The 17,265-nt window shown below is 40.9% G+C and overlaps 1 protein-coding gene across 4 annotated transcripts in view; it reads left to right on the top strand.

Annotated features, from left to right (window-relative positions):
- Positions 1–17,265, top strand: part of ephb2b (eph receptor B2b) — a 168,672-nt gene that overhangs the window by 128,864 nt on the left and 22,543 nt on the right. For all 4 annotated transcript variants that reach the window (XM_054732884.2, XM_054732876.2, XM_054732879.2 and 1 more), the window contains exons 6-7: positions 14,311–14,435; positions 16,512–16,674. In XM_054732884.2, the coding sequence (XP_054588859.1) occupies positions 14,311–14,435; positions 16,512–16,674 (288 nt within the window). The remainder of the gene's footprint in view (positions 1–14,310; positions 14,436–16,511; positions 16,675–17,265) is intronic.

The following is a 17,265-nucleotide window of genomic DNA, read 5'->3' as shown; positions in this document are numbered from 1 at the left end:
TTGTGACTACTTAAGGCTACATGGTACGCACAGAAGCTTATGCTAATCAGCGTTTATTTAAGCTCATTTTGGGTCGACTGCAGATGGATTCTTTCTTCGTGAAGGCACGCGATGAAGAATTGCTCCGGTCTGAAACAGGGTGAACATCCATGTCCTTTATCTACTGTCATCTGCATGAAACCAGCTGCGAGAGAGGATTCCCTCACTTAAACAGACACAATGTTCCGAATTTCAATGTTCACTGAGATGTGTTTGTTTCCAAATGCCATAAAATATTCAGTAACAATGCAGGGACCAAAATGGACCCTTTTATTCACGCACTGACCTCTTTTTATTGTCTGTTTTGATTTGAGTCACTGGTGTGGTGGGTTAATGAGGGCCTGTGAGTGCAGTTAAGCGTTGTAATGAGGCCCCCAGCCCACTCATACTTACTTGGCAACAATACGCCTGCCACCCCAACCCTTGGCTTCTCTGCTCGCTCCTGCTGAGGGGTCCCGGCGGAAATTGGGCGGCTCTGCGCGCCCTCCACTGAAGTGTCCGTCACTTTGGATTAGGCAGCAATAGCTCCCGTCAGAGCGAGCTGTGAAAAGAGCTCAACTCTTGCTTGCCCCCTCTCACTGTTCCCACCTCCCCTCGTTACCCTGTACCCTGCTAACTTTTGGAACGGGATTGGAGTTTTGCGATCCACAGCGTTACAGGGCTGGGGTCGTAGGAACCGGGAGCCAGTGATTCCATCTGGTTTGTGAAGCTCGGAGGTTATATAAACATCGTGTCATCCCTAATTACTGCAGGCACCGATGTGCTTCTTTCTCTCAGTGAGAATGACAGCATGACAACGAGAAAAACAAAGCAACCAGAATCTATGAGAACCTCCATGCAGATGTGTTAATCAGCCCCCTTGTAATCTGGCTTCTGGCTTCGAGCTCAAGAGTTATATGAAAGCAACAAACGAATCTGTGAATTTCAAGAGAGTGGCGTGAAAGCATGTCCCGTTTCTAGTCTCCTCGGCTGTGACTTGTTGGTGTGAGGGCTGGTAAGAAGGGAGAGAAGGTGAGCAAAACTTCTCACACTTTAATCACCACAGGCTCTCTCTCTGTAGGTGGTGGCCAACAGTTTCTCTGTGATGAAGGATGTGATTGCCTCAGAAATGTAGCACTTGATTTCACACTGTAATGTCACACAGAAAAGAAAATGCCGGCCCGGGAGGTGTTGGAGATCATTTTAGGCGTGTGACTAATTCTTCTAAACTTGCAGCATGCTCCTTAAATGACGCAGAGCTCTTGAAAAGTGTCTCCAACCATTTCTGAGAGTATTACTCACATGTCAGCCCTCGCATGTCTTTAAAACGTTACTCTTGTAAGATGTTAAACTAGCTTAAGGTGTGAGACAGAGTTTCGAGCTTAATGTCACAGACTAAGGATCCAAATCTTAGGCTGTCTGGCGTTTCTCCACGTTTCTGACAGGTGAGCATAACGATACAAGTGGTTTTCGGCCAGGATTTGTTATGAATACATTGTAGGAAAGTGCAGCTGATTGAACCAGATTTAAATATAGCCTTGCACTGATTTCAAATGACACAAGCCAGTTTTTGAATTGTTATATTTTCATGGTTTTACAACTGATAAAATAACATGGAAGACAAAGAAAATAAGGGTGATGAGAATGCAATTATATATGTCTGTCTTTGTGTACTTTGTCTGGAAAAAAATACACATTAATGAAGATTTTTACCTAAACATATCAGATCATGTCTGCTGATAAAGCTCATTGCTAAATGCTTATTAATCCTAGTTATTACTCATATCTAAAACTTAGAGTTAGAAACCTTTGTTTACATTTTAAAAAGGCTACAGGCTCCACTGACAAGATGGAAATACAAGACATTTGCTCTTGAAGTTTAAAAAAAATAAATGCAGACAAAAGACTCGTCTTTGGAAGTCATGAATGAATTATTGTGCTTTTTGTGGAAAGCCCTCATTCCTCTTTAAGGTCCTATTTCTAAGTTTTAAAGACCATGTTTGCTTACTTGTTATTATTATTATTATTATTATGACTATTTCAAAAACATTAAGAAAATATTAACTTACCATTGTGAGTATGTGTGTGCAGGTGTTGTAAAGCGCCTTGGGGGGTTGTAGAACCCTAGAAGGTAATTTACCATTGAACACATTTTCAGAGATCCTCATTTCTGTGGCTGACGTACTTTTTATAATTTAGATTCATTATCGAACACATTAAAGGTGTGGAACACAGAACCACATTTTTACATTTTATTCCTGATTAAAACTGGCCACCCAGAGTTTGTCGTGCAGGCTGAAAATAGTCTCCTACACCTATTTCCTGTAATAGCGTCTGATAGATGGAAAATCATTCGGCTCAGAAAATCCTGACAGATTTACGTCACACTATCGCTTAAAGAGCAAGTCACCCCCAAATCACCTTTTTTTGCTCATAAACTATAAATGTATGTCTAATCGTGGTGTAGACACGTGCAGTCAATAGTTAGGCATTTTAGTGCATCTTAGTTAAAAATGTAATATTCTACCTGAAGCTGTCAGTGTTGCACCCTCTTCAAGTAAAAACTCTGCTCTGCATTTGAATTTAAACCTGCCATTGCTATTGGCTAAAGCCGGGCGGACACTGTGCAACTTTTTCACTCGTAGCACTCAGCTTCAACTCAAACTGTACGACTTCCTCGCAGGGCAGATCTCACGAGTCATGTGCTCACACTGTATGACCCAGTTCTCGGATGCGACCTGACTGCTCACACTGTACGTCTGGTAGCAACACGTCGGACCTAAAAATATGCTAAAAATAGCAGTTTTTACACAACACTTCAGACTTTTTTGTCTTGTTTTGCCTGTTGTCCTTCGGGAGTGCTGCAGGAGGACACACAGGGATTTATGGGGGTTGGATGAGGAAAACGAAATAAAGAAAGTAAATCTGTGTTTGGTGATCAGTTTAATTTGACATGAACACGACAAACACGCTTTCTTGACAATCTTTGTGAGTAAAAAAACGTGTAGAAACAAAAATGAACAGCGTGTGTTATTAGGGACATAGCGAGCGAGCGGTGTTGATGCAGGATTGCGCATGCGCCGTGAGCGGTTCTGATACATTTTGGGTCGCAGCTGCTCACAGCGTCGCTTCAACAGTGCGATACCCTCACGAGGGACGAGCGAAATATTAAACACGCCAGAAGTCCGTGCGACCTCACGACTGCTGATCGGCAGCTGGTCACATGGTGTTAATCACCTCTCGTAACCCCCTGTACACTACACGACCGCTCGGCGCAAAACTCGCCCCGATGTCGTGGATTCTCGCACGACTGGAAAATCGGCTCAAAAAAGTGAAAAAGTCGCACTGTGTACACCCGGCTTAAGAGGGACAGTGGCAGAGTCGTGTTGTTGTTATCCAATCAGAGGAGAGATGTCCAGATATCAGGAAAAAAGACTCCAGATCCTGACTGATACAGGCACTTCTAGGCTTTTTCTCTCCAGAGTATGCCTTGCAAAGCATGACTTAACGAATGTTCAACACCTTTCAGCCACTGAGAAGTTTATTAAAACATGTGGCATCTTAGATGAAGTGAATAATTTAGTTCCAAGAGATTTATTAGGACTAATCTGACAGGTTAGAAAAGCAATGAAAAGCACACTTTGCACATAAATTAGCACATAAATAAAATATTTGCACACCCATGAATTGTTTGATTCCAGGTCGACATCCAGCCAGGCGTGTTTGGGCTGTCGTTAACAGCACAACAACAAAGCTCTATGTTAATCACACCAGGGCTGTCGTTGCTATATTTGATATAGTGTATGGCTTTCTTTAGACTGCATACAGCTGCTGTACACAGCAGGGTTCCTAAAATAGTGAATACTCCAACACTGATAGCAAAGACCATAAGTTATTCTCTGGCTTACCGCAGAGCTGCTATATCATCAATTTCAGGACACACAATGGAGATCATCCTCTACCCGAATGCAATAAATAAACTCTGGGGGGATTCAGCCGTGCACAGCTGATAAATTTGATCTCAGCACATGCAGTCTTGCCTTCTATAGTGCTTTAATATATTGGATTTCAGAGGACGTATTTGTTTGGGAATTTTATCCACTCAAGGTGAGCTGCTGGTAAAGCTATCAAATAGCTGAGACCCTGAATTGTTTTTCTTCCATCAGATGATCCGGGCAATTGTGGATGTGAGCCTCATTATGCGGATGATGGGGGGTGTAATCAGGTGCAGTCTTTTCATAAGGTCCAGATGAGATTTATGACTTAATTTTTGCCCAGATTGCTCAGGTTTGCTGTAACCAGGCTACCGGGGACGTTGCTGCTCTGTCGGAGCTAAGTGTGAAAAGTGCTGGTGTTAAGCCAGGGAAGGCTGCCAGAATGTATAGCTGTAAGCAAATACGGCTGCTTACTTGACTTAAAGATAGTGAAATAAGTAATTAAAAACTTTAATGTGTTTAGTTTTGTGCACCGGTTTCCTACAATATTATACGTTTTATTCTGTCAATCAAGACCATGCTGTTACACCGATCTTAATTTGGATTGCTTCACATTGTTTTAAATTAGAAAATATGCATTGAATGAATACAGGAAAAGTGGTGTCCTTTATTTTTATTCATGAAATATGGCAACCCAAATATCATCAAAGACATGTAGGCAATAATTAGCAGTGTTGTGCCGAATGCAGAAGAATGACAAAGATGTAGGCTGAAAGAGAGTGATCAAGGTAGGCGTCACTGGTGAGCATGGTTCCAGCGTGGCTGTGACAGAAGGCAATGAGATAGGCACATATGGTGTGTGCCAGTGTGGGTCAGCCAGGCAGACGGACAGGAGGCCTCCGCAGGCTCCTGACAGAGCCTTTAGAGAAGGATGCTCCGGAAATCAGCCAGATACACATGTGTCATGATGCTGTTGATACTCAGCAAATTGTTAATAAAGACGAGATGATTATGCCGGATTTTGACCCGATCCCCCCACAATCTTAAGGATGTGTCTGAAAAGTGCAATTTTATCAGATTTTCCATCTATGTGTGTTTTGGCTGTGTAGGGGGTAAATATTGTTGCATTTAAGCTTTATATATTACCTTTACTTATGACTCATAAGCTGCGATATTCTATATAAATATAGAATATCAACCTGCTTGGTCTTTGGATGTTTAATCACAAGATTCTAGGATTCTCAGTGGCCTAGTGGTAGAGTGTCCGCTCTGAGACTGGGAGGTCAGGGTTCGATTTGTGGTCGGGTCAGACCAAAGACTTTGAAAAAATGGGACCCAATGCCTCCCTGCACTCCCTGACTTTATGTGTTTGGTATCTCATGTATTGACAATTGTCTGAAAATCCTGCTGCATGAACCGGGCCTAAGCAGTCCACCGGGTGGGCCCAGAGGTTCATTAGAGGATTTTAAATAACCTATGCATCGAGTATGAATTTAATTAAGACTCCCCTGAAGAGACTTAGAACATATCTGTCAGAATTACTTAACTAATTGTTCTGGTTCATATATCATTTATTACCCATGTGCTTCCTCTCACTCCGTCAGTTGCATGGAGATTTGCAGGTTCGCCCTTGTGCAACAGAGAAATGCACATTGCTTGCCAATGAATTCAGGTTAAAAGGCCATGATCTTTTGGCTTTGTGTGTTGTGTACACAATACAGTTTTGTAAAGTGCATTAGTGCACAGAAATAAGTGACTCTGTTTTTATGTAGTCTTTTATTTACTCGGTATATTCAAGGGCTGTTTATTTTATTTATAATTTTTTCTATAAACTTTAATGAATCAACCTCATGAATTCAGCTGATGAATTTGCAAAAAATACAGACTTGCTCGCTTTCTTGTCTCTATCAACTACTTCCCTTTGTGACCTTTTTCTGTTTCTGTTACCATCAAATTTCCACTGAAAGACGAGTCTTCCTTCGAGGGTGACTGCAAAGTGGAGTTATCCATAGCTACGTTTACATGGGCACAACCAATTGGAAGGAATGTTCTATTACAGTGGTCCGCAAATGGTGGTCCGCGGGCCACGTCTGCCCCCTCCCCCCCAGTAGGAAACCACTGTGGTAGAACATTCCTTCAAATTGATGTTGTGCCCATGTCAACGTAGCTATAGATAACTCCACTTAGCAACTCAGTAGGACGTTACATCAGCAGACGTCGTCCAAAACAACTGGCATTAGTAAACTTAAAATAGTTGCTTGAGAAGCAGAAAGGAAGCACAAGGGAATAAGCTCCATTCGTGTTGCTTTAATATCACCATTACTAAACTTCCAACACTGAAAAACGCAGCAGAAATCCCCCCACCATGACCTAGTCCACAGGGCTATGTGGTCTCAGAGCACTGTAAAAAACAACGCTTCTTCTGGACATTGAATGCCACATTTTACATCACACAGCTGCTCTCCCGGTCCCCCAAATGCATTAAACCGCTGTACTTCAACAGAATAAAACTTTTAACTTTACCATGGAGCTGATCAGTGACATCACTCACTGCTGAAGCAGTTGCAATAGGCTGACATCTGTGCAGGTCCTGAAAGGGCTCAATTGGTATGGAGACACTTCCCCCTCCAAGAAATGACCCTGAAGTTCCAACATTGGAGACACGCCTGTTGTAGCCAAAGATGACCTTTTATAATCCTATGTATAATCCCAGTTATTGAAGAAGTTTCATACGGAACAAATGGACTTCCATATAAGGGCAAAAAGTGGAGATGTCCAATATAATTAATCTATCATTAGCATTGGCTGACATTTGCATTAAAATGTAACATGGGAAAATATTGGTATCGGTTTTTACTCCTTTAATGGCCCACCTTTTGCATATTATACACATATTGTTTCAAAATGTAAAAATTTGAGTTTATTTGTGTAGCTACACAGCTAACAAACAACTAAAACATGCACAAGAATCCTTATCCAAGGCTTGCTTTTCTTATCTAGGTGTCGTTATAAATGTTTTATCACCACAGGTCTTAACAACCCGCTTAGGGAGGATGAGATTCAGCTGCTGTTGGAAACAAAATAAATATGCCACTTTTCCTATTACTGACTTAAAAAGAAGTATTCATCACAGAAAATGTTTAAAACTTAAGCATGATAGGAGAAAGGTGATGTTAGTAACCTAAAATGTTTGTTTTGCTTTTTTCAGAAGTGGGGACACAGCTCATTTTGGTATTGGTTTATATCAGTGTTGGAAATGAAGACGACGAAATCGGGATAGCTGATATAAGTTAAAAAGCCGATATTTGAGCATCCCTACTAAAAAGCCAAGCTGAACTAAATGTTACTTCACCACTGGTCACTAGTGGTGCACCACCACTCATTTGTGCAATTAACTACAAGGCTGACTATGTTTGATCCAAACAAAAAGGTGCAGCTTGTGCGTATTGCTCTGTAGATAGAAGATAATGAAGAAAGCACACTAGTGTCTCTGCATGCAGAACACATGAATTATGCAGATTGCTGTAAAGGTCATGGAGGTTTAACGCTTTTCCCTTTATCTTTTTTTCTATTAATCAAACCAATTCAGGCTTAAATAAACCCTCCCACCCCAACCCATGTGCTTTATTCTAAATATAAACGCTTCCCTTCAGGCAGACACGATTCTCATGAGGAAACATAATTGTGTCCTACACTCTTGTGTCTTCCTGTCTATAAAACCAGTAAAATCAACACTCAGATTGTAATATCCTTTTGCTGTGTCCCTGTTGTTGGTCACTCATCATGTTTGTGCTCTAAATTGCATTTAGGCAATTTATGGATGGGTTTATTGCAATCTAGCTGCGATATGTATACTATTTTAGCTAATCTCGTTCTATCTATGGCTCTCATTCTCTCTCTCTCTCTCCCTCCTTCTCTCTCTCCCTCTTCTAAAAAACAGAGCAACAACGAAGGCCGCCTTTCCACCGGCCTTTCCAACTGTGAATAACATTGACATGAATCCTGTGGTTTGTGGAGTTTTTCTTCTTGCCCATTTGGAGCTCGTGTAAATCCTGATATGCTTCCTGCTGATTAAACAACAGTTCTGACCAAAGCTGCGTGCATCAAAGCCTTCGTTGCTGCTGCAGCCAGCTCAAATGCTGTCCATTCGGTCCTGATTGTACCGGAGAGACTGAAGTACCCATATAAATCTGCAGTTTTACTTTGTCTGAAGTGCATATTTTTGGCCTAATTGAGTCACATTTTAAGCATGAGATGACAAAATGGACAACAATATCTCCTTATTAATCCTTTCACTGCATATTTTTAAAAGCTACATAATTAACAAATGAGCAAAAATGTGTCATTTTTATAGTAAACCATATATGGGTTTTTTTTTTTTTTTGTATGTTTTATTATTTTATGTGACAGTAATTGATAGCTGTGGATTTTCTTTTCAGGTCTACCAGCAAAAAATACATAAAATCATTTAGTAGAAAGTAGAATTATTTTGATTTAACGCATCGCTCTCATTTCCTCTGCCATATTTTCCCCTTATATAGTAATATTTATTTCTCCCACAGTTTTGACAGCTTGGCCTAGATTTAAACCCTTAAAGAGCCAATTTTAGAATTAGCCCGTGTTGTGTGTACGACTACATCATAGCCACGAGTCTTTTCCAATGCAGATGGTTTAAAGCTTGATGAACTAAAATCTCACTTTAGTAGCTTTACTACATTGGAAAATCTTTATAGATGTAAAACCCACAATCCTTTGCAGCTGGGGAAGCAGGACAGGCTTCCAGCTTGCTAAAAGTGCATGCAAATATGGGCCTCTCCTTTAAGAAGTCTGGATCTGCAGCTCATAAATGGACGGCAGTGGGATGGAGCGGAGCAGAGGCAGCTAGCCTGGTGTAGGGCCAGCTGGTTCAGCTCCTCTGGGAGAGATTGCTCTGCGGGAAAACTGATTTTTACAATGAAAAGGAAAAGGGATTTACGAGTCCTGACCTGTTCTCGCAACCTCCCCCCATCTTCGCCAAATCATAGCATTGCTCTCTGTACCAGAACGTCTAATCAAATCAGAGCCACATGGTTGGAGACACAGTGGGTTGTAGGAAAGATGCAGATAAAAGGCTTTAAACATTTTTCCTCTGAAGCATGGGATCTGTGTGCTGAAAAATGTTGTAGGGCTTCCACCTTTCTTCCGTGCTGTCTTGTTTGTAAGACTTCAGGACACTAGATGATGTTGATGGTAATCATTTATTTTAAACACTGATTTCTTCACCAGCACTACTGCATGTCTCAGGACAACCGACACGAAGCAGTGGATCACTGTGAAGTCTCTTCATTTCTGAGTCTTTTTTATAAACAGGAAATCCTTTGAAAGAGCTTTTTCTGCTGCCAGTCATCCTCTATAGTCTCTCTTCATCTTCTCTGCCTAATGAAGATGCCCATCATCTTCATAGCACTCCTTATTAAAAGAGGTCAACCTGTAGAAGCCGAGGAGATTTTCAAAGAGAGTAAAAATCCCGGTAAGAGTGTAACATAATACGAGTAGAGATTTACCTTATTGGAAGGATAAAAGCCTCAGTCTTGTGCATGTGGTGGTAGAAGTGTGTCCCAATGAATCGGCTCTGAACTTAATTAGTCAAGGAAGTCATCCCCCCCCCCCCCCCCTTTAAAAAAAAAACTCTTTAAATGATGTGTGTCCAGTGGTCAAATGTGGGTGCTGCAGTCCATTTTTATAAACTAAAAGATTTTCTCACCCCTATTGACACAGTCACAGATAAGTAGATGAATACATTATTATATCTGGTGATAGCACTCTTTTACATAGTGAGCACTTACTACACTTATTATGGTAATATGCCACCAGCATTAGAAAGAGCGTGGTTGTTTGCCATCCTGCTGTTATAGTTCTGAACAACTCATTAAAGGAACATTACAACTGACTCATTTTTCACTTCACACACACATTTCACTGTAATATCCAGTTGCTGGTAATTTAAACTGCAGCTTGAGGCAATATTAGACTGCTTCGATTCACCGTTAGCATTGTTAGCTCAATGTTAGCATCTAGCCTCTTCACCCGATATTAGAGTAAAAAAAGATGTTGTGGTTTCTAACCCCTACATCACACTGGAAGCAAAAGTGAAGTGGAACGGCAGCGAAACAGCAGCACTTCATTATAGCCTATGAAGTGTAACAAACCAGCAGCAACACGACAATCTTCAGAAGCGGCGCGCTGCTAAAGATAGGATCAAGTTCGATTTTTTCCGCGACTCGATTCTGGGATGCATCAGTTACTGCAATCGTCATAGAGCTTGACAGGAAATTACACACAGTTTCAGTGTAAAACCCTTGGTAATTTTCAAAATAAAAGTATTGCATTGATGCAATTTCATGAACCAACCACAACCACATGTGACCTAACGGCTATTTTACTCACAGCACCATTCCGGAAGTGCAGCAGTGTTTTTCATGGCTTTAGTCCTGGCAGTGGGGAGAAACAACATCAAATGTCATTTACTTCTTTTTGGTTTAATGGCGGATTGCATAAACAAATCGTGACCTGAAGTGTCGAGGGATCGTGTGGTCTTGCGAGTCAAGCGAGGAGCATGGCAGAGAAGCCGCTTAGCTGCTGAGACTCTCCCGGTGTGTACTTCAGTGCAGTGGTTGTCACGAGTAAACCGTTACACTGCCGTTCCTCTGCGCTTTTGCTTCCAGTGTGCAGTAGGCGTTAGGGATACAAGAAATAACTTCTGGGTCACTCCTGTTTACTGGCTTTGGTTCTTTGGAGAGTATGTTGGCACTGCAGCGTTAGCTCACTGCAGATTCAGCAACCTTGCAAGCTTACAGGTTGTAAAGAAAGACTTTGTCCCTCTTTGATCATTTTGAAAGGAGTAAAACTGACAACCCCCTCAGCTGACTGATAGAGACATTAGACATTTGCTATTATTTCTGCAGTATTCTTACTTAATGTTTGTTTAATTTATTATGGAAGATACTAGGTTTACAGATAAAGCGTAAAACATACTTTACAGAGAATGTTCTCGTTTGGCCTGGTTATTCTATAATATGTGCTGAATAGTTGTTTCAGTGTAAGGTTTGAAACCCAATTACCTAACAACAGCTGAGACAGCCTATGCAGTCATAATTAGGTAGCATAATAAACCCATCGTGCCCCACTGTATTTATTATTTGGTTTGATATTGTGGAAATACAAATACAAAATATTGGTACAAATACAAAAAGTACATGGACATAGTTGGGTAACACTTTAAGATAATGGTCCCTTTATTAACATTATTTAGTGCATTATTAAGCATTAGCAAACAAATGATCCCTTTTCTTAACATATCCAATATTGTTAAATATAAAGTGTTCTTAAGGTTAGGACACTTTATTTATTAGTTTAGTAATTCTTAATAATGCACTGAGTAATGTTAATAAAGGGATCCTTATTGTAAAGGGCTACCAATAATTGATATGCATACTCTTATTTTTTTTTTTAATATTCGCTTTCAATTCATCAAAAAATATTCCTCTGAAAAAATAGAGTTTGGGTAAATTATAAATGCCCCAACATAATACTCCCAAAGTCCATCCATCACATTTAATTACTAGAATTTATAACGTCTGTTCTTGTATTTATAACAGCTTCATTAGTTCAAAAAGCACCCAAAATCGCAAAACAATAAATTACACTGTTGAAGAAAGTGATCCCGCTTGATAAACAGTAGAATTGGTTCGCTTTGTGTAAATAATGAGAGCTCAAACCATTGTTTTTAATTTGTAATTGCATGTAATGGAGTGCAATCCACATAATTTAGAAATAATCATTGCATCAACACAGAAAATGGCTCGAAACGACTGCAACATGCGTTTAGTGGCATAATTCAATGACTGGTGCTTATACAATGGAAACCAAGTATTTACTTTACCTTTGAAATTATAGATTGAGTTGTGGAAGAAAAAGCAACTCGTGAAGATTTGAAGTACAGTGGAGACTTGTGGAAATGGAGTACATAAATTAGACGTACAAAAATGGTTTTCATGTGTGGATCAGTGCTGTAGGGCTTATTGACTTGGCATACCTCTGCATTCCACGGGCAACTGGTAGTACATCAGCTTAGCATGAAATACATGTGCTGAATTCACTTGAAATACACACAGCCCAGCTGGGTTTCTATGTCAAACATCTTCATTTGGTTTAGTTTTTTCTCTATAAGCCAAATTTTTCAACATGCCATGTGTACATGTAGTATTTACCTCAAACAGTCATGTCCTGGTCTGATTTAATCTCAGTTTGCCTTTATTGGATTCCTGAAGCCAGACATGGCGACTGCCACTCTAGCTGTCTGGAGGTTGTCCTTCAACAAAAGGGAAACCACAATGTTCTCCTCCAACAGCTTTGCACGTTGGCATGTGTCCATCCTTTGTACATGACTACATGAGCTGCCTTTGCTTCTCTGGTGTGGGATCAGGCATGGCTGTGCCGTGTGTTTAATGGAAATGTTATGCAGGGAAAGGACCATGTGGCAGTCTTGAATATATGCACATCTGTAACGGGATACTCGTGAGTTCCTCCTGTTAGCCTTATTAGGCTGTCTTCTTGTGACGGCAAACAAACTGGTGAGTACTTTAGGATGGAGGAGATTCCTAAGGCGGGTGTCTTGACTGGATACTGTACATGTTGTTGTGCCTCTAACTCCAGGACAGGGGCACGGTGCAGATGCTTTACAGAACTACAGAGTATCACAGTGACAGTGGTTCTCAGAGATAAAATATAGAACTCAAAGTGTTACCATCCCATTGATGCACAAAGCAATAAAGTCATTTCCCCTCCACTTCCAATTTGAAGCATTGTAATTATTGTTGTTCCTTTTTTGGGAAGAGAGGGTGTGCAATCATCTGCTAAATCAAAGTGTGCAGCGTAAGCTGAGTCACTGGAGTGACTTTGATTCTGGAACAACAGTTGTAGCAAAAGTTTGACATAGTATTTAATAAAGTTATTCATAAAGAATACAAACAGAACACACACATGCAACCGTATAACCTTATATTACAGAGGCGTGGCGGTTCCAGTCTTCCAGTCAATGGATTTTCAACAGAGAACATGTGCCGAGGGAGAGACTTCCTACTTTATCGCTTGGACTCAGGGGAGCCAGTGTGTGTGTGTGTGTGTGTGTGTGTGTGTGTGTGCGTGCGTGCGTGCGTGCGTGCGTGCGTGCGTGCGCGCATGGGGCTCGGCATACATAAATCTTGCGTGGCGCCCCTCCCTCTCTGACACCTCCACCCTTTCATTCACACAGAGGCTGATACACTGAGGCCTGCAGGCCTCACCAAGCTTCCTACACGGCGCTTTTCATCCTCAGCCTCTCTTAGCTGTAGGCTGACCTGTGGCACCCTGAACTAATCATAATGGACGCCAGACAACGTGAGGTGATCACGCCTCCCTCTGACCTGACAATATTTAAGGTCACTGGGCTATGTAATTCTAGAGTAGACCACCCATGCTGCAACGAGTCATTAAGTTTATGTCTGAGCTTTGTTTTTGTGTGTTCAAAAAAAAGGAAAACACAATTATTTTTCAAACGTAAATGAATAAATACAGAGACACTCAACAAAAGGCTTGTTTTGTGAGTAGGGTCTCTGATCTGATTAGATGAAAAATATTGTATTACCTCATAATAAATTTTAAAAAGCTAATTTTATCTTATCTCTTCACAAAAACAATAATTTGTACAATAATAAATGAAAAATATTTGTAAATAAATTACATTATTCATAATTTGTGCAACTTTTTACATGAATGCAATTTTTTAACAATCTTGTTTTCAAAACAATACAATTTTGAACATTTTGCAATTGATTATTTTTTATTTTCCATGTCATCAGCAACACTACCAAAGAAATACGTGATGAAATACAAATGCAGAGTACTTAGAGGGAATAAAAGGTGCTGTTGAGCAGTTTGTCATTTTTTCTATTTGTTTTGCTCACGTGCATGACAAAATCCACTTTTCTTCATGTATTACATGGTGGTGTGGTGATTTTTAATCGAGTAATTTGTAGAAAGTGGTCTGTTATCAACAGCATGACAAGCATAAATTAATCACATCAAAGTCACCGCTTATGTTGGGAAGTCCTGTGAGGCTGCTTATGTGCTTTAGCCTGTGTTGGGACTCGCCGCCTGCTCTGCATGTCTGGCCATGACACTCTAACAGGAGGTTAACAGAATATTATACAGTGCAGATTTTTTACAGGGTTACATCTTTGCAGAAGCTGGTGTTTAGTTGTGAGAAGAAGGAAAAAGCATGACAGCGAGGTTGAGTGTGATTTATTTGCTTTGTGGGTGACTTTTTGTCTCTTCACAGCTCCATCCACAGTATCCATCATGCACCAGGTCAGTCGCACCGTGGACAGCATCACCCTCTCCTGGTCCCAGCCAGACCAGCCTAATGGAGTCATCTTAGACTATGAACTACAGTATTATGAAAAGGTACACACATCATGCACACTGACCTAACAGTGCACAAACTCTTTAATAATCCTCGTAAATGCATTTCTGTGTCTTCATATTAGACTAAATAAATCGTACGTTAAGAGCAAATATTGAGCCCCTTTTTTGTTATGCATGCTAATTCAGAATCTCCTCACGCCCGTTTGCATTGCAGCAGGTCCTGGCAGGCATGTAGCTTCTGAATATTGCTAAGAACCTCTGCTCACTCTTGTCCTATTACAATCACGGTCAGTCACTGGGAAAGAAAACCACACTCAGCCATGCAGTAGGGCCACTGGGGATGGATGTGCAGAGACTTGTGGTTGAAACAATGCTATGCTGACTGATGTAAAAATAGTTTATAAGGGGCAAGCGCCACTAAATCAGCAAACTTTCTCACAAAAAAAGACTTGCAGTCATAAATATGCATTTATTCAAACACACCAACTGATTGGAAACACACCCATAAGCAAATGCAGATAAACACAGTTTGTCATACTTTCATCTAAAAGCTGTGTTATCCCTCTTTTGACTATAATTCCCTTCACTGACACTGCTGCAGAGAGCTGTCAAAACAATTGTCCCAGCCCCTGTTGTGACTCAGAAGTGTGTGCTGAGGAGGAAGCAGCTAAAAAACCCCTGGTGTTGGAGCTCAAATCTGTCAACAGTCTGGAGAAGAAAAGCATGGCAGTGAAATACAACTCACAAGACGTGACTCGGGAGCCGCCTGACCTGAAACTGCCACCAAATCTACCTTCTTAACAGCAGCTGCTAGATGGCAGCTTATTGTGGTCTTCATCAACCATAAATGTGACTTCAGACGTATCACAGCTGGTTTGTCAAATAGCATTTGCGCCTATTTTTTCATCATTGTGAAGTAACATTTAAGTTTCTTGTTTCTCCCCCTGCTGGTTGAAAGTGGAATTACAATTGCTCTTGCGAGTGCGAACCATGAGCTAACACTAACAGGCTAACTCAAGCCAACTAATACTAAATAAGCCACAAAGTAAAAGGATCCACACTGTTAGACAAAAAAAAACCAATTACTTTTAAATCCTGTAGCAACAAAGCTAGGTCACCATCAGTCCGTGACTTCATAGCCTCCTTCAGGTCCCTCAGACGATTGTAAGCTGAACCAATGTTTATGCTGGTTTTAATTCTTTACTCTGCCTCCAAAGACATTACTTTCTTACATTTACTTCCTGGCTCCACCGTGATGCCAACAAAGGAGCAAAACTCTTTTTTTTTCTTGTGCATTTTATTGATGGTTAGCAAACTGAAAAAAAGCTAACCACTGGTATTTATAGTAGTTACACAGTAAACAGCCATTGTCATAAAGCAGATAAGGATCTCACACTAGTAAAGCTACTCAAACCACAAAAGTTGTGAACTCCAGTTCCTGGCCAGAAGGTGGCTACAGAGGGTTATCCCATGAAGCTTGTGGCTCAAAAAACGCAGAAAAGAGTTTAAAACAATTGTTTAAATTCTTAATAACTTTTTTGCATAACTTTAAAGGTGTGGAACACAGAAAAAAACATATTTAAATTATTATTTCTGAATATAATCAGTCACTGTGAGTGTTTCATGCAGGCTGAACATGAAAATAGCCTCCTACACCTATCTCCTGCATTAGCTGCATTAGAAAACAGACAGTGAAACTCTAGGATTAGAAAATCCTGACAGATCTATGTCACACTGTCACTAACATTCATGGACTCACCCATCTTGGCTCACGACGGGGAAGGCTGTTGTTGGTTTAGTCCAGGAAACAGCTGCGAACGTCTCAGCTAGTAGAAGCTAACCATTAGCATTAGCAACTCCACCACACAGCAGAACTCCTCAAGGCTTCTGTTATTTGTGGAGATAAAACATCAACATTACAGAGCAAACAGAGCCAGTGGTAGAGTCACAATGTTAGCCAATCAGATGTGAGATGTCCAAATCTCTGGACATAAAACCCCAGAATTCTGCCATGTGGCATTTAGCTAGTTCTACTACGTGACATGGTGTTAATTTATGAATTTGGCATTTTAAAAATGATATTCTAAATTTGATGCATTGTCCTTGTGCCCCCAGGACCAAACAGAGTACAACTCCAGCACCATCAGAAGCCAGACCAACACAGCCGTTGTCCGCGGCCTCAAGCCAGGAGGCATCTATGTATTCCAGGTCCGGGCCCGCACTGTAGCTGGGTTTGGACGCTACAGTGGCAAGCTGTACTTCCAGACCATGACGGAGGGTGAGAATTCAACCAGCGTTCACTACAGCACGCGGAGTTCTTATCACCTTTCACGCGTGGCTTTGCAACACACCACGTAGAGCGATATGCATGCAGACAGCTGCAAGAATGAGGAGGCAAATTTAAACAGTTTGAGTAAAAACCAATCATCTCATGTATCCTTATTTTTATACATAAAACTATAATAATCATGTGTTACACAAGTGCTTCTAGTTCAACAAAATAGCTTGTCCCAGAGGTAGGCTTGAGCAGTTTTACCATGCCACGACTGGGAACTTTCAGTAAACATCAGTCAAGTAGGTTAATGTTAGCGTTGCGCCTGGGTTTTCCCCTCTGAGCATCTTATTTCTGTCATCCTGCAGTGCCAAGGGCCATCATTATTCTGAACTCTCTTCCCAGCATGCTGGATGCTCTGCACACGCAAATCTCAGCGCAAAACAACATACCAGACAGACTCATAAGTGTAAATATTCAACAAGCTGAGGATACGTGAAGCTGAGTGTTTACAGGTTTCACTGTAAAGAATTATTACACGCTGGAGGAAGACTCACTTATATCATTTAACATGAAAAATCCACTTTTGTGACAAAT

This window comes from Nothobranchius furzeri, chromosome 3, assembly GCF_043380555.1.
Source record: "Nothobranchius furzeri strain GRZ-AD chromosome 3, NfurGRZ-RIMD1, whole genome shotgun sequence".
Lineage (NCBI taxonomy): Eukaryota > Metazoa > Chordata > Actinopteri > Cyprinodontiformes > Nothobranchiidae > Nothobranchius > Nothobranchius furzeri.
Note: the sequence above shows the minus strand (reverse complement) of the source record. Positions and strands in the feature narration are given on the sequence as shown.